General features: G+C 35.2%; 1 protein-coding gene across 2 annotated transcripts in view; it reads right to left on the bottom strand.

Annotated features, from left to right (window-relative positions):
- The window catches only part of LOC115210637, a 17,998-nt gene extending 174 nt beyond the window's left edge, over positions 1-17,824 (bottom strand). Inside the window, exons 1-6 of one of the 2 annotated variants that reach the window (XM_036502116.1) lie at positions 17,537-17,824; positions 7,264-7,291; positions 5,039-5,602; positions 3,285-3,562; positions 2,963-3,254; positions 1-474 (exon numbers count right to left, since the gene is read on the bottom strand). The exon at positions 1-474 is cut by the window's left edge and continues 174 nt beyond it. In XM_036502116.1, coding sequence (XP_036358009.1) covers positions 1-474; positions 2,963-3,254; positions 3,285-3,562; positions 5,039-5,602; positions 7,264-7,291; positions 17,537-17,635 — 1,735 coding nt within the window. In that variant the 5' untranslated portion in view covers positions 17,636-17,824. Of the gene's footprint in view, positions 475-2,962; positions 3,563-5,038; positions 5,603-7,263; positions 7,292-17,536 lie in introns of both variants that reach the window. The other variant, XM_029779286.2, reaches the window with a different exon arrangement.
- Between the last annotated feature and the right edge of the window lie 1,612 nt (positions 17,825-19,436).

The raw sequence follows: 19,436 nt of genomic DNA, 5'->3' as shown, positions 1-19,436 counted from the left end.
GCGCCTTGAAAAGGTGAGCTTTGTAAGGTTTACTGCTCATCATATAGATTACTTCAGGTATTGGCCATTCTCTCCAGCCAACAGTCACAATGTACACAGTAAATCCTACATCCTTTAGCTTTTGCGTTTCGTCCACAACATCTGGTGTAAGTACAGTTACAGACGGGTCTAGAAACAGAACAGCTGTCTGAGGTCCGACTTTATTTGGTTGCTCGTGATGATATTTTTCTCTTATTTGCCGAATCAAGTCAGATAAATTTGGCACATTTACTTTTACATTTTGGTTAAAAGCACTTCCTTGTGAAGATTTAACTGGTGTAGCTGGTACGTTAAAGGATTCTGGACAATGGGTAAAAGATAAAACAGCAAAATTGTCGTATCCAATATACGCTATAACAGCATTAATAAACTGAGTAATCATATTTGCTCGGTATGCACCCATTGATAAGAGGTCGTATCCGAAGACAATTGAACCTGTAAAAAGAAGATAAAATGAAATTGCATTAAATCCCGAATAATATTTAAATATTCACAGCAACATTCATATTTGTGATTTCTAACTAAACAATGCGTTCAATTTTGAATTTTTGCATCGTTTAAAACGCGTTTAATATCAAGACAAAAATGCTAGTTACAGCGCATTTTGTTGAATTAGAAGCAATAAACCAAAAGTGAAAATCTATGAGAGATTTAACATCAATCACGACTGATGAATAATTTATATCAGATCATCCCATAATTTCTGTCCGATTTTACCTTTTTTTAAAAATTGAATGAAATTTAATAGTATTTTAGAATTTCTAATGGAATTAAAAATTATTTTTATGCATTTGTGTACATTTAAACTAATTAAATATTATTTTACAGAATAATAGAATTAAAACTTCTTTGATTAAAACCCTTTCTAACATGGAATATCTAAAGAGCATTTGAGGCACATGGTGCTTTATGAGTACAAAAAAGGAAACTCTGCAACCGAAGCGACTCGACACATGCACTCATTTTATGCGAAAGAATGCTTGAATGAAAGAACTTGCAGAAGATGGTTTGCAAAATTCAGAAGTAGAGATTTCAGACTTCAAGATGAAAATCGAACAGGATATCCAGCATTACTTGAAGAAAATCCTGCATTATCAGTTGAAGAATTGGCAATAAAGCTTAGTTCAAACCATATAACTGTTCATCGCCATCTTCAACAACTTGGAAAGGTTCCTAAACTTGGAAAATGGGTGCCTCATGAATTGTCCGAAAGCAACTGCAAATCCCGAGTTGACATCTGCTCTTCTCCCCAATCTCGCGAACTCATTTCACCCTTTTTGGGTAGACGAAAAATGGTTCTTCTATCGAAATGTTAAACGTCGTAAACAGTGGCTAGGTAAAAGGGAAAAAGCTCAACCACAACCGAAAAGAGAACTTCATGGGGAAAAGGTTCTTCTCTCTATCTGGTGGTATTTGAATTCTTACCACCTAATGCAACAATCAATGCTCAAGTCTACTGTCAGCAATTAGAGCGTTTGAACCAAGCTTTGAAGAAAAAGAAGACCCGCTTTAGTGAATCGAATAGGAGTGATATTTCATCAGGACAATGCGCGACCTCACACTGCAAAGATCACATCACAGAAGATCGAAGAGCTTGGTTGGGAAAAAATTCCTCATCCACCTTATTCTCCCGACCTTGCTCCTTCAGACTACCATTTGTTTCGTAGTTTACAGAATCATTTGGGGGACATAACTTTCGCAAGCCAGGGGAGGTCGAAACTGACATTTCTGAGTTCTTCGCTTTGAAACCAAAGGAGTTTTACATTGATGGGATTAAAAATATTGTAAATAGATGGGAGGAAGTCATAGATAATCAGGGAAAGTACATTGATGATTAAATTTCAATTAAATATAACATTTGATCACTTGTTTTCTTTATTCAAAATTCGGGCAGAAGTTATGGGATGACCTGATAGTTTTCAATATTGTAAAGGTGTTCCAAACAACTGAGGGCCATTTCACTTCGGGAGTGCTTTTACCGCTCCGCATACATTTGAAACACTGTGACTATGCAAAACATCAAATTTCCCAGATATTGTTCTATATTATCCTATATCATTACAGTTCATATCGTATATTAAAGTAATTCTAAGGTAGTATTTCAGAATATATTTTAAGTACATATAAATCAATACTAAATTGGATGATCGTTTTGCATTTCAATATCTGAATGCATAAAATGAATTTAAAAAATAATAAATTTGGAATTATATTGGTTCTGCAAGCGACGTAATTTGAAATCGGGTGTTGAACCCGAAGGAAGTACATCGTGGGTGATCCATTTCAGCTAGTTAATAACGAACAAAGCTTTGAAATTCATCTTAAATTTTAAATATATTTTATGAGATGCCAAAGATTTTCGTCGCATGTCTGCGACCTAGTCACAGTCATAGTCCCAGTAGAGTTGCATTTATAAATGGTAAGAAATCAAAAGATACAATTTACAACCTTGTAGAAATGTAATCAAAATATATTAAAATGAGCATAAAACTATGAACATTTTTAATCGTTTTGCTCAATTTACAAGGCTAAAGTAAGGCTGACTTTGTAGTACTGCTCCCACGTGTAGGGTGGTGCTACTGCAACGCACACATATGATCTGGATGAAATTCAGCCTCTGGCCACAAGCATGATGACTTTTCTCTCCGTCTTTTATATCGCTACTATCATGGCCTCTGTTCATTGAAGTTGGCTGGTTTCACATTTCTTTCATCCAGGCACCCGCGACACACTCGTCTCTTCATCTTTATCATACTTGCTGCATCGAATCCCAGATCCCAGGCTCCGCATTTAGCAGTTTTTACTTAATCCTTTTATTTTATTGTTTTACATGTGAAACACTTTATTTTCAGGTGTAAACATCATTAACTCTACTAAACATACCTCTACACTTACAAGAAGATGCATAATTTTCACTACTCACTAGATTCGTCTTTTTGAATTTCGGCAGAATTTTCAGAACCTGATTTCAGCATCGTAGTTGTCATTGAGGAAGTGGTTTGTAAGTCAGTAGCCATTGAGTGTTCTGCTTTTATAGGCGCTATAGTTATTATTTTCCTTGCTTCCATTGTACTTTCACTTTCTGCGATTGTATTCTCAGAAAAGGGAGCTGTTTTAGAGTTTGTGGTCCTATCTATTTCCATTGTTGTCTCAAGTCCAATGGCCGTTTCTTCCTCGTTTGTTGTCTTAAGAACTGTGCTAGCTGTATCAAGCACAGTGACTGTCATTAATTTTGTCGATTTAACTGTTTTCATTGTTGTTTCGGGTTCTATAATTACGCCAGTCCCCGTGCTTGTAACTAAAATTGTCTCATGCTCAGTAACATTTTTAAGCTTCGTAGCTTTTACTGCATTCATTGTTATTTCAACTTCTTTAGTGGTTCCACGTTGAGTGCTTATAGCTGGCCCATTGGAAGTTCTAATCTTCGTGCTTGTAGCTACCTCACTCGTCGTTTTTGGTATAGAACTTGTCGAAGATGATTTTACTGTTGTTGGTGGTGATGGTGATGAAGTTGTGGTGATATCTGTAAAATAAGTCATTCATTTGTTAGTTATGTTTCATATAATGCAATGTGAAAGGAAATTCTTAATATAGAGATATCAAAAACTGCTCAGCAATTAAGAATCATCCTATAATTAGTGTATATTTTCAAAGATTATAAGTTAATTTCATCCAGATATATGAACTGTCGTAAGAGTCTTAAATACACATTATATTTAGTTGCGATCTAATATTCAAACTGATACATGAAATTAGAAAGGAAAATTGAGTGATATCTTTTTAAAAGCAAGTTAACCATACTTCTTAATTGTATAAAAACGTGCTAAACATTAAACTATGGAGATATCGCAGTTTCTAGTGTGAATCACTTTAGTCTCTGTCAAGTTTATCTAAGTTCTCTCAAAATCTACTCAGCAACTCAAATTTTCTAATGAAATGCTTTATTCGAATGCATTGATAAGTCGATAAGAGTGTATTTAAGATCCCTTCAATGTGCTTTTTTTTCTGTTTTACTGTAAATTATTAAATAAAAAACATGGCACTGTAAATTATCAAAAATAAATATTTGGCAAGTATTGCATTTTTAATACATCTGCTGTGCATGTGCACTAAGTTTAATGTTCTGGCTCACTTCCGCTATCTACAATAGAGCTTTGATATGTGTGTGGCGTGTGATCATCGCATTGGCCATTACAGAGAAAGTTGAGCAGAGAATTTGCATCAAATTTTGCCAAAAGCTTGGTGATACCTCCTCAGAGGTCTACGCAAAGTTTTCAAAACGTTTTCATCGTTCTCGACACAATCAAGGAGATCTTGTGCAACTGAAACCCAAGTGTCTTTTTGGTCAGCTGAAAGCAGTTTTGACACCAACTTGGCAGACACACATCTCATACACAAATCTTCAGTGATAATGGACTGAACTGAACTGTAACTAATCTGCACATCCTCTGATAACTCATGAATGGTGATTCAACGATTTCCCCTCACAGCTGCACCAACATCTGCGATGTTTTTCTCAGTTCCGCCGATTGCGGGTCTACCAGAACGTTCGTCAATATCGACATTTTTCGGCCATCTTGGAAACGTCTGAACCACTCGTACACTCAAGTGCGGTTCATACACTCCTCTCCATACACATTCTGCAACTTTGCGTAGGCCTCTGAGCAAGTATCGCCATAACAACTTTCTCTGTCATGGTCAATGTGACAATCGCACGCTACACACCTTCGTTCGAATCGCTGCTGTAAACAGCGCAAGTTAAAACTTAGAACGCATACACAGCAGAGTTCAAGGTCAATCTGTGCAATCAGCTTCACTCCGCGTGTTTTAGCTTTGTTATTATGGCAACAGTGCGGATACTTAATGATCAGACCTCGTATTTGTGTCTCGACCTCCAATAATATGAATAAGAACATTATATTTTCTATATATTCTGATATCCTCAAAAGCATTACAGAGCTTGTAGAATAAAAATAAAGTAAAATAAATTGACTCCTACCTTGGCATGTTTTTACCCCAAATGATATTGCAATTCCTTGTAACGCTGAATAACTGTCTACGAGACGTACATTCTTAGTCCGGTCACTCACTATTGATTTTAATTCGTTGATATCACAGTTGCTTCCGACGCCAATCGCATAAACATGAACACCCAATTCGTGCAATTCCTTGGCTGCCAGTGATGTTGCCATTGTATCACGTGACCTGCCGTCTGTAATGACGATTGCCATGAAAGGTGATTTATATATACTTAGCTTGGGCTGTATTTCTTTCTTCAACAATTGTAAAGCTTCAGCTGTGTTCGTTTGTCCGGATCTGTAAGGAATGTTGCCAAGAGCTCTCTTTAGATTCTTGCTGTCAGTATATCTGTCCATAGAGAATTCTAAATGAGCTCTATTACTAAATGTGATCGCTCCCATTCTAACTTGTGTGTCAGATGGACCAATATCGAAGTTGTCAACTAGGGTTTGTGCAAAATCTAATTGCTTTTTGTAATCCACAATCCAAATACTGCTAGATGAATCCATCAACAGCATTATATTTGCTGCTTTGCCAATACAACCTGCAAAAGAAAGATGCTCCTTTGAATATTTATATTTTACTAAAGGTAATAATAATAACAATAGTAACATTAATTATTTTGTCGATGCCTTCTAATTTTGATCACAGAAGGAAGCAATTCTAGAGGAGGTGTATAGTTGATTGCACATTATTTATTCTTATTAAACTCGTTAAACAGAAATAAAAGAACAATAACATCCAAGTGCCACATCAATGAAAGAAAATGCTAAATATGATATATGACAAACGCGTTAGGTTAATGCTTAAAACAGAGCAAAATGTAAAAATTTCAGTAACAGGCTAAAATACTCAAGCCATTGTAATAATCAGCTATAATTGTAATATTGTAAATGATTAGTAACATAAGACAGAAAAAGAATGAGAGCGAATGACCTCATATAGAAAGAACCTCCAAAAATCTAGCAAAGATTATTTTTTCCGTGAACTGAAAAAGTTCTTGCATAACTATGAAGCTACAAAATATGCGCTGTAAGGCTATGAAAATGAATAAAAATGAATAACAGGAAAATAATACAAAATGCTACTTGTATGAACAAAGCAAAACGCTGTTTTCTCCAAGGAAGCCAACAATAACAAAAACAGAAGCTGAAATAACAGAATGGTAAGGAGAAAGTGGAAACAACAGAAATCGGGAAAAGACTAAAAATTAAACAAAAATGGTATGTCAAACAATGACATACTTTTAAATGTGTCAATGGATGGAGACAGAGAGATCAACATTAATGGATCAGATAAGGCAGTGACAGAATACAAGGAAAAGCAGTGCTTCTAAATCAAAGTGTTTGTTCCAACATAACAATACATCTCTCAGAACTTAGGGAAATTTCCTAATGTTTAAGATCTGCAACAGAAGCTAATCTTACGTATGAAGGTTGTCGCTGTATGCAAAATTGCAACCTCACCGCAACCAGCAACAACAATAGTCCTGGTTCTAATTTAGGTAGAAGGTCATCAATTTTGAGGGAAGGTGTTTAGTCGATACCATCAACTCTAGTGCTTGATTGGTAATTTATTTATTCAACCCCATGAGAATGAAAAGCAAAAGCTAAACTCAGAAACGCAAAGATCTGAAAGAATTACCGCAAGGTATTTTGTCCGAAGCTTAAATGATTCCGAAAAAATATTTACCCACATTTGATATTTCACAAGAATTCCTGCTTCCTGGCTCATCGTACTTCACGAATATTCAAGCATTTCAAATTTTGTTTAAGACAGTCAAGGCCCTGTTTAAGCACCGCCTCTGAAGTGTTATTTTAAAACAAAAACAACTGAAACAGTTTCATGGGTTTCATTAGACCCAATCTCTTCCTTTCGGTGAGATGAAATAAAATTTATTTCGCCGAGGCTGGGCAATGAATTAGAACTATTAATTCTTACACACACTGACCCAATATTAATTATGAAACAAAATATCTATGTGTCAATTCTAGCATTTATCGCCACTTATAAGTCCTTTGCGATAATATTTTGTTTAATAAAGTTGCCTTCTCACAGTGATATTATTTAGAATATTAGAAATGCGTTCAATTTCTCTAAAAAAGATTTCATGTTATCGAATATGAGAAGTCATCTGGGAATGTAGCCTGTATCATGGGAGTAGCATTAATAAATATTTTAATTTTGAAAACTTTTAATACTTACGTCTTGTTGGATAACTGTAAGCTGTAATCTGTCAATAAAAAAAATATAAAATAACACTAGTATTTTGTGAAATAAATTTGAATTGGAAATTTATTAATGAACACATATTTTGCATATAATATTCATGTAAATTTATGGGCATAAAATCAATTATAATCTCTTCTAATTTGGTTGATTTTTCTTGAAATGCCTTGAGAATAGTTTTTCTATGCTAATCTCACTCACACAGCATTTAAATATTTACTGCTATCCACCGAATTCGATCATCTTTCTTAACCATTTGTATTTAAACGTAGTGACCAATGATATACAATTAAACTAAGTGATTTCTTTTTCTTACGCTAACTTTTGTAATTTTGATAATACATAAAGCAGACTCAGCAAAATTAAAATGTATTTATAAATACAAAGAGGTGTGATTTGCAATCCCATGTCCCCTTTGTTGTGGTAAAGTCCAAATTTTCCCGTAACTATTTCGGAAACACTAAACACTTCAATACACAATAATAATGGCTTCAAATTATGGGATAAGGACAGCATTTATGAGGAAGGTGTTAAGTCGAGTACATTGACCCCAGTATTCAACTAGTACTTTCGTTATCGACTCCGAAAGGATGAAAGGCTAAGTCGGCTTCAGCAGAATTTAGACTCAGAACGTAAAGACGGACAAAATGCCTCGAAGCATTTTGCCCGACGCGCTAACGATTCTGCCAACTCACCGCCTTCAATAAACCTTTCTACTATAGTTACAAGAATGCTGCGGCGAACCGGCGTCCAGACCAATGGGGAAATGATATATGTCACGGAAACTGCGAAAACAATCTTATGAGTCTAAAACGACTCGGGAAGGAGCTTTATACTCTTTTTTTATTGTTACAATGCCTAAAATTGTGAGGGGCTTGTCGATTACTTCGATCCCTGCACTTTGCTGATACTTATTTCATCGTCACCAAAAGGGTGAAAGGCAAAGTCGATCTCAGAGAATTTGAATTCAGATTGTAAAGCCGGAAGAAATGCCGCCAAAAATTTCGCCTGATTGCTAACGGTTCTGCCAGTTCACTGCCTTGTAATATAGTGATAATAATGACTTCCAGTATAAGCACAAATTCGGATGGAGGAGAAGATTCCATTATGCTGACTCCAGTATTTGACAAGTACTTTATTTTTTCGACTTCAGAAATATGAAAGGCAAATTTAACTTTGGTGGGGTTGGAACAAAGAACGTTAAAACTTTGAATAAATACATCAAGGTAATTTTTCCGATGCTCTACCGATTCTGTCACCCACAGTTCTCATCTTTAATACAGATCTTCGGTCATATATTTTGGAGGGTAACACAGTGTTTTGACTGCAACACTTTTATCAAGACTCAAAAGATAAAAGGAAATCAACTCTGGTGAGATGTGGACACAACGGTGAGGAACGTGACTAATTACCGCAATGCAATTTAACTTCTTTTACCAGTGATCCTGTGATCTAAACTTGTAGTAATTGTAAAAATAATGTCTAAAACATGCTACAGATTTGTGGGATATAGGCGATTAAACTGATCACCGAACTTAAGAATTTTAACTTGATCCACATGGGAGCAATTGTCATATAGACCTCAGTAGCTGTCTAATATTTATGTTAACGTTCCAAAAAGAAGAAGGCAAATGACACATTAATGGAACTCAAACTCAGGACAGAAAGAACTTAACAAAATCACGCAAAGTATTTTCTTGCTTTTTTCATCTAACTGCCTTATCATACTTAGAAATAAGTACTATTAAAACTTTCTTAGGATCATACATGTGCGAAATGTATAGTCGCTCTACCCTCTCTGCTTATAAACCGCCATAATATAGTGTTTTTCTTTCCAAAATAAGTGCATTGTGAAAGTTCTCGAGGGAGCTTTTGCTGAGATGCTTTAGACACACACACATACACACACACACGCACACACACGCGCGCGCACGCACACACACACACGCACATAATCTTGTTCTATTTGCAAGGTATTTGATTTCTGTTATCACTAAAATCATTTCTGTTGGTTGATTGGAAATTATTTTTTAATCTCAACTCCGTTTATTACAGGTATTGTTTTAAAGATTTATTTCTTATCTATATATAATCATACATATCGTTTAAGATTACTTGATATTTTCGGCATCTCCAATTATAGTTAGGTGTTAGTTTATGCATTAATATATAAGTTAAATATTTCCTCGACTTTCCTATATAAGTAGCAACTTCAAATAAGGCTGTTTCCTGCTGCGATTGCTAGAAACACGACTCCGAATTAGCAAGATATACATTAACAGATGTGTATACGGCCATCGTGATATCTATGTGCATGTGTCTATATCTGCTTATGGATACGTGTGTGTGTTTACATGCTTATATATGCATATGTATGTATGTATTTATCTGTGTATATATATATATATATATATATATATAAGGTCATCCCATAAATAATGCAGTTTTTTCAATTGCATGAACTAAATGTCGGAGGGGGACGGGATAAACTACCTGCATCAACCTGCTATAAAAGCAAGTTGTAACTTTATCTGGATCTTATTCTTAGAGCAAGTTTTGAAGAGTGCAGTTCGATTTTAACAGTTATTTTTTTCAAAGCTATAATGGAAGCAACAAAGAGCATATTCGGCATATTTTGCTTTATGAGTTCAATAAAGTAACAACACAACAGAAAGAGGGTTGAGAAAGGAGAAACACCGGTACCCCAGGCTAAAGATGGTCTTCATCTATGTAAGGTGTCGTTATCTGTTTGATAGGATATGAAAGGTTTATTCCACTTTGAACTTTTAAGCCCAAACCAAGAGATAAGAAAGGAGATCTACTGCGAGTAGCTTGAGCGGCTTAAGTCAGCGCCAGAAGGAAAACAGCCATCTTTGGTTTCAAGATGAAAGGTGCCCTTCCATTGGGATAATGCTCGGCCACATACAGCGAGGAATGCATTCTAAAGGCTGCAGCAGTTTGGATGGAAAACGATACCTCGCCCACCATTTTTCACCCGACATTGCCCTATCTCATTCTCATTTATTCCGCAGTCTTCAAAATCATTTGGACGGAAAATAGATGAATTCTGTAGGCGAGTTCAGAACGGTACTAGAGGTCAGAATGGGCAAGTGAATTTTGGAAGACGGGCTTTACAGGTCTACCAAATAGATGGAAGCGCATTGTAAAAAATAAAGGAGAGTATGTTTTAGATTAAAAATGAACTTTGTTTTTCTTAATTTTGAAAAGTAAAAGTATAAAAAACCACATTGTTTATGGGATGACCCAATACACACACACACACATATATATATATATACATATATACATATACATATATATATATATATATATATATATATTATATATATATATATATATATATATATATATATATTATATATATATATATATATATGTATATACTTATATATATATATATATTACAGATGGATGTAGAAATAGCACAGATTTCAATTTAAGCAGGAATTTAATAAAATAAAAATTTTATTTTATATAGAAGATATTACCGGTTTCGATGTATCTCATCTTATCAAATATCTGTAAAAATTTATAAAAATTTGAAGTAAAAACATTTTATCTCCTGTCTGTGGTTCAAGAACATGAACTGGGCCCCCAGACAAAAGATCTACTTTGTGTGTGTGTGTGTATATATATATTATATATTAGTGCCCCAACTTTATGTGTCCCAATTATATGTGTCTATTAGTTCTGTAGTTTCGTGATGCATGCTGTTATTGTTTCTATGTCATTGATTATTCGACGTGTCGAATTTTGTAAGAGAATGCTGGCAGAATTCAGAGATTCCAGATTTTTTGACCGGTTCATTTTCTTTGATGACGCAACAACCGCCATAGCGCCATAGCTGTTCAATTATTCAGAAGATGACCCTGAAGTGGTTTAGAAAAAGCACGTCAATTCACTTTCTCTTGTGATTTGGGCGGCGATATCGTCTTCAGCAATTTGTGCATTCCATTTTCAACAAGAGATGATGAATGGTGATCGTTATCTGACGTTGTGTGAAAACATCATCTGGCTGTATTTTCGATAGCGTCATTCCAAAATCTTTGTGCCAGATGGAGCAACTCCTCATTATGACAAACGTGTAAGAAACTTACTCGATCAGCACCTACGAAATCATAAGATTGGACGTCGCGGCAGTTTTTGTGAATATCCAGCAAGGTCTCCAGATTTAACTGCGTTTGACTTTTTTTCTTGGAATACCTCTGAGATCAAGTCTATAAGGAAACGATCCATAATTTAAACCAATTGGAACAACAAGTAACTGTATGTCTCAGTCAACTTTCCGAACAAGTGTGAAGAAATACATTCGCCAGTTTGGCCAGACGTTACTAGTCATGCATAGTACCGAACAGCCGTCACTTTGAATGACTTGTCAAATTCATGTTCTCTTCGTGTTTTATGTAAACATTGTAGGTGTATTACATGTTCCTTTTTTTCATTTCCATTGCATTTCATGTATTATTTTTCAAAAACTCAAGTTGGGGCACTAATGGCCAACCCTGTATATATATATATATGTGTGTGTGTGTGTGTGTGTGTGTGTGTGTGTGTGTGTGTGTACACATACATTTACATACTACATATATATGCTGGTACACATGCATTCCTATTTATACATTTATACTCACACTCTCACGCACACACACACACACATATATGTATATATATACAAATATATTCATAGATAGATAGATAGAGAGAAAGACAGAGAGAGAAGCAATCAATCATTTCTGCACATATACATACATACGTATAAAAAAAACCTTGTTGATGTAGTTGAAATTGCAATGAAGAAGCCTTGGATATTAACAATAAATCTTGAAATATAACTGAATAATGGCATACATGCATACATACATACATACATAAAATGCAAGCACAACTGACCTGATATGATGACTTGAGATAGAGAAGAGAAACTGCACAGTTGTCGAAATTAGCTGCCCATCGGATGTTAGCATAAAGCTGAAGGTCAGTTAAAATGAGAAAACCTATGCTGAACTATTGAGAAATTTGCAGTTACTCTATCCAGATTACAAGTTCATGTTTATACCTGTAATTATTGGGGCCCTGGGATATGTAACACACTGCCTAAATACCAATCTTGAGAAATTAGGCTTCTCAAAACCAGAAAGAAGGAAGCTAATTCGAAGACCACAGATCCAATCCATCACGGGAACAAAAAATCTGTAAAACTTTCCAGAAGTTTATCACTTAAACATATATGAGTATGTCTAGATATGCAACTACGCGCATGAGAAATCATACATAAAACATACAAATCTGCATATTCATTCATACATACATACATAATACATACATACATACATACATACATACATACATACATACATACATACATACAGAGGAGACGGGACGATGCTCGTCACATACAAAAATGCGCTGTTGTTGATGTTGAATCCAGATAAGAAGCCGATTTTTTCTCTATTCACAAGAAATCTTGAAATAAACTGATTAATGATATATATACATGCATACATGTGTATGTAGCACCACGTCGATTACGACAACGAGGGCTCCAGTTGAGCTGTCAACGTGAAATTAACGTGCAAGTGGCTGAGCACTCGACAGACACGCGCACTCTTAACATAGTTCTCAATGAAATTTAGCATGATACAGAATGGGATGAGGCTGGCTCTTTGGGCTACAGCTGCCACTAATTTTTGCTAGCTGAGTGACCTCGAGCAATAAAGTGTCTTCTTCAAAGGCAGAATGCACCGCTAGGAATCGAACTCACGACCTTACGATCGTGAACCGAATAATATAACCACCAACACAACATACATTACATATACTCTACACAACATACAAAAATTAGCACCAGTAACAAGAAACTAAAAGCCGCAACAAGCAAAGCTAATTTAGAGCACAAACAGAATTCTACATTCCGAAATGCAATTCTGCACACATTTCTGGAACAGAAAAGTGCACCAGTTGGTATGATAGAAACTTGCAATGAAGTACTGAGTAATAATAATAATAATAATATAATAATAATAATAATAATAATAATAATAATAATAATAATAATAATAATAATAATAATGATAATAATAATAATAATAGATATGAAATTTGGATTAGAAAAATGCGCCAAAGTAACCATGAAAAGAGGGAAACTAGTTAAGAGTAGCAACATCACACTAGATAAAAACCAATGAAATAAAAGAATTAGACCAAAGTCAAACTTACAAATACTTAGGAATCCATGAACTAGATAAGACACAACACACACAAATGAAAGAGAAAATAAAAAAAGAATATCATAGACGAATTAGATCAATACTAAAAACAGAGCTCAATGCTAAAAACCAAGATAATAGGTATTAACACTTAAGCTGTCCCAGTTATAAGTTACAGCTACAATATCCTTAACTGGACACTAAACGAACTGACCAAAATAGATAGGAAAACAAGAAAAATAATGACAGGATTTAGGATGCATCACCCAAAATCTGACATAGAAAGACTATATATACAACGTATAGAAGGTGGTAGAGGCCTTATACAACTGGAAAACTACTATAAAATAACCACCATAGGACTGCAAAAAAATATACTTCAGAAGGAAGGAAATCTGATACAAATAGCGGCAAAACACGAGCAAAACAAAAAACTGTTCTCAGTATTTAAGGAAGCTGACAAATACAAACAAGAAATCATACCACCTAATAAATATAAAAAGAAGAAGAAGATGAAGAAACAACAAAAACTATAAAACAAATTAAATCCAAACTAAAAATAGAACATCAACGAACCATGATAAAACGATGGCAAGAAAGTCCCTTCATGGTAAATACTGGACTAAACTAAACGCAAAAGAAATAGACAAAGAAAAATCCCAGCAATGGTTGAGAAGCTCAGGACTCAAAGCAGAGACAGAAGGATTTTTAATTGCAGCACAAGACCAAAGCCTCCCCACCAGAAATTACCAAAAACATGTAATGAAAAGAAATATTACAAGTAACTGCAGAATATGTGGAGATGGACAAGAAACAATAAATCATATTATCTCTGGCTGCCCAGTCCTGGCTAAGAAGGAATATATTCACAGACATGACAGAGTTGGAACCTACATACACTGGAAGCTATGCCAACATTATGGAATAACAACAGAAAAAAGATGGTATAGGCACACTCCAGAAAAGGTCACAGAAAACGAGAAAGCAACCATACTCTGGGATATGCCGATACACACAGATAGAGAAATTAAGGCCAACAGGCCAGATATAGTTATCAGTGATCATGAAGAAAAAAATGCTTTCTAATTGATGTATCAAAACCGGCAGATGACAACGTGTCTCTAAAAGAAATGGAGAAACTCTCAAAATACAAAGGCCTGGAAATAGAAGTAACCAGAATGTGGAATCTAAAAACAGAAACAATTCCTATCATAGTAGGTGCATTAGGCATGATAAAAAAATATTCAGACAAATACATAACAAAAACACCAGAACTTATAAACACATATAACATACAGAAAATTGCACTACTAGGCACTGCACACATCCTCCGAAGAACACTTTCCATACAATAACCATCAGAGCATCACAACAAATCACAGCACATACCCAAGGCACATAGAGCTGCACTCGGTAGTGAAGTGAAAGCACACTATAAAAATAAAACTACTGGATAATAATAATAATAATAATAATAATAATAATAATAATAATAATAATAATAATAATAATAATAATAATAATAATAATAATAATAATAATAATAATAATAATAATAATAATAATAATAATAATAATAATAATAATAATAATAATAGGCAAAGTCGGCCTCTGCGGAATTTAAACTCAGAGGGCAACAATGAGCGAAATACCTATTTCTTTACTACCCACAAGGGGCTAAACACAGAGAGGACAAACAAGGACAGACACACGTATTAATCGAGTATATCGACCCCAGTGCGTAACTGGTACTTATTTAATCGACCCCGAAAGGATGAAAGGCAAAGTCGACCTCGGCGGAATTTGAACTCAGAACGTAGCGGCAGACGAAATATCGCTAAGTATTTCGCCCGGCGTGCTAATGATTCTGCCAGCACGTTATTCCTTTCGTTGGCCACAATGGGGACAGTACAAAAACAAAACTGCTGCAATTTACATCGAGTGAAGGAGTAGGTTAATATAAAATTAAAGGCATATTAACAGATAGATAATGAATTGCAATTACTTTAGAGAATAAAACTATTCCAAGAAGGAAAGAAACAGCTACACTTAGTGACTTATGTCAGGTGTGGTTGTCTGGTAACAAGTTTGCTTCCCAACTATGTAGTTTTGGGTTGTCCCACAGCTGGGCACCTTAGGCACGTGTTTTCTACTATAGCCTGCGATCGATGAAAGCCTTGTGAGTGAATGTAGTAGACGAAAACAGAAAGATACCCGTCTGTGTATGTATGAATGTATGTATGTATGTGTGTTTGTGTGTGCTTGTATGTGTGTGTGTTTGTATGTGTTTGTGTGTGTTGTGTGTGTGTGTGCATTTTTTGCACATATGTTTGTCCCCCACCTCCGCTTCACAACTGATTTTGATATGTTTGCGTCCCGGCAGAAAAAGACCAATAAAATAAGTACCAGGCTTAAAAACTAAGTAGGGAGTTCATTTGTTTGATAAAACACTTCAAGGTGGTGTTCCAGCATGGCTGCAGTCCCTTGAATGAAACTAGCAATGGAAAAAGATAAATGCGACCATTGACTACGTTAATTTCTCAAAGACAAGTGTTTTTCCCAATTCTTCCAGCAAACCTGTAGCCGCACACTTAGAGTGGGTCATTTAGCTATACAAGTTTTGCTACCCTGGCTCTTCTCTAGACTAACCTTCCTATTTAAGTGATACTTGAAGAAATCAGTAAGAATTGATCTACTGAGAAAAGCTATGTACTCAAAACTCCCAACTGATTCTACCAGGAAGGAAGAGGTCCGATTTTCATGACGGACACGCCTGATATTTGGGTCCATCCTTTGCGTGATAACAGCTGTTCGATATAAGCCTACATATCAACGGTGCCCTGTATATCTAGACCAGTGTATTTTGGACAGTTTCATCATTCTACCAGTACCTTGGACATGATCAGTTGTTGATGCTTCGAATGCGACCGTGTCTGTTATGATTATTGCGAAGGACCAAAAACCTTCTGTAGCACTGTCAGGCTAAAAATTTCTGGAAATTTTCCATAATATCCAACTTGAATGTGCTCCAAAAATGACAACTGAGATTGTCCTCGTTCATGTCCTGAATTATAACTCAGACCTTCCATTAACCTCCAATAAAATTCAAGGGTTAGATATCTTTTGCCTATATTGTTCAGTTGATAGTATGAGTGTAGTGAATGTCTGGTAACATCCAGGATGCGGAAAGCCCACCTCCGACTGCACTTCCTCCAATACCACAGCAGGATAAGAGATAATCTGTAGAAAGTCGTATTGCACGATCGTCGACCACATCTGTTCACCGTTCTCACATTCCAAGAATCTCTACATATGTGCGCTTACATACTTTTAGCCTCAGCGTCCCCTTGGCGTTGGCATTGGAAGCATATGAGTCATATGCACTGCACAATATGTCTTGTTTTCAAGAAGCAGAAGTGCATACAATCCCTTATGGTCAGATACTCAACCTCACTGAGACAGATTTTTTAAAGTCCATTTCTAAATCACACTGGCCTAAATTTGTTTCTTAAGTCTGACCTAGGCATCTTCATTTATCTCTCGGTCAAGCGACATAAATAAAAGGAATAAATGGCAATGGAAAAATTGTCCCCTTATTAAGATCTGAAAACAGAGATAACGAGAGTGGGAAATCTAAAAATAAAAATAAAATATATCTGGATGAAGACAAGAACAACATCAACAAGTTCCTTAGGGATACTTAAAAACAAATTCAGACAGATGTCTAACCCAAACCTCAGTACTTACAAATATGTACACCATACAAAAAGCAGCGCTACTGAGTAATGCAAACATGTTACGTAAAGAACTGTTAATACGATACGAAACGCAAAATGCAAAACAAAATAAAAATAAAAGCACTCATAGTACCAAAAGTGTACAAAACTGCACTCTGGTAGTACAGTAAAAATCGACAATAAAAATATGAGTACTGAGGTGGAGAAGAAGAAGAGAAGAAGAAGAAGAAGAAGAAGAAGAAGAAGAAGAAGAAGAAGAAGAAGAAGAAGAAATTAATTACTTACAAAGAGTAAAGTGAGGACGGTTAGTTGAAATACTATTCGATGTCGTCCTTTGAAGCCCATGCTATTGCCGGAGTTTGCACGAAAAGATGTCGTAAGCATTTTCCTGAACGTTCACGTCTTTAATGCTTCTGAATGCCGGTATATAATGGTGTATAAGCTACGAAAGCAGCGTTTATATAGACAACTTCATGCTGTTGTTAATCACTCTTTAAATGGGTGGTATAAAGGAAACAAAATATCTTCCAAACGTGTGGGAGGACGCACCGAAATTGTAGCGTTCACATATTTCTCCCCACCCTTCGACCTCTAATCCGACGCATCGCAATACGAAATGTTACATGACCGCTATTGGGTTTTGACAGTATTTTATTTATTTTTATGCTTGTTTTGTTCAAGTACCCGAGGCACGTATCATATATATTTGTGCAATTCCAGCTATGCTTTACTTTCTGACAGATTTTCATTCATGTTTTGTTGTCATGACTGCAACATGTCTGGGTGGGGTGATGTTGGAACAAACAGATGTTTGCATAAATTGTTTACGTTAGTTTTAGTATGACGTTAAGACTGAAAACAACTGCTTTTCATCTTCTTTCTTTCTTCTTTTCTTTCTTTAGAAGAATTTTACTTACGTATTTTTTTGCTGACATTACACTAAATTGATATTTTATTCGTCAACTGCAAAATTTTAAAAACCTACTGAAATAGATTTAAAAATTTTTTTACATCGTTCAAAAAAATCTCATTTTATTTTGTTTCAGATCATTGAGAATTTAATTTTTTTTTATTTTAGCTAAAATTTAATAAAGTCTGTGTACAAATATAGAAACATGTATGTGTTATAAAATACCCATACTTATAATCAATTCTAAATGTGTTTTGCATTGGATTTGGTCTTTTGGAAGATAATAATCCAGAGAAAAATATATCATAGTTTGTAACAAAAGTATCTGTTGAAATAGCGATTTCTTACAAAATCGCATTACAAAAGCTACACACGGGGAGGAGATATATTTTCGGTTAAATTCACTCTAATATAAGATTTGTACTTATTTTAGCAACTTATAGAATTAAAGGTTTAAGACAACATGCATTTTAGGTTAGATTTTTTATATTAGCAAAACTACGTAATTTAAAGAATTTTGTACAGAACATTCTAGGTCGCAGATTAGTGTAAAATATCATGAGTTTTAGATTAGTGTACTGTATCAAGACTTTTGGATTGTTACCTATATTAACGTAGATTAATATTTCTAACGAGTTCTAGTTTCAGAAAACTAAATGATTCTCTAAGTTAGTAAGACCCAGTCTCCTATTTAGTCTATCGGGAATTGGTGCAGCAATAGTGATGTTAATATTTGGAGGCAGATTATTCGAACAAGGATTTAGTTACATTTCTTTTAAGATATGAGTTCAAATGCTTTGAGTTGGATTTTTGTCTTTCAAATCCCGGTGTCCGTAAAATAAGCATAAGATAAATATTGTGATTCATTAAAGCAACTACATCTATATTCTAGTATCAACATTAGTAATCAATGAAGGCAACGAGCTGGCAGAATCGTTAGCAGGCCGGGTAAAATGCTTACCAGTTGAGTACCGTTGTAGACGTAATCGACTTTGCCCCTCCCCAAAATTGTTGGCCTAGACCCAAAGTTTGAAACCAATATCAAGAATCAGTAAGGTTGTGGGCTGGCAGACTCGCTAGCACGCTGCGCAAAATGCTTAGCGGCACTTTATTCGTCATTACGTTCTGAGGCCGACTTTGCCTTTCACCCTTCCGGGGTCGATAAAATAAGTTCTAGTTCAGCACTGAGGTCGATGCATTCGACTCACCCTGCCCACGAACTTACTGGCCTTGTGCCAAAATATGAAATCAACATCAGGAATCAATACTAATAGA

The sequence above is a fragment of the Octopus sinensis genome, linkage group LG4 (genome assembly GCF_006345805.1).
Source record: "Octopus sinensis linkage group LG4, ASM634580v1, whole genome shotgun sequence".
NCBI lineage: Eukaryota > Metazoa > Mollusca > Cephalopoda > Octopoda > Octopodidae > Octopus > Octopus sinensis.
Note: the sequence above shows the minus strand (reverse complement) of the source record. Positions and strands in the feature narration are given on the sequence as shown.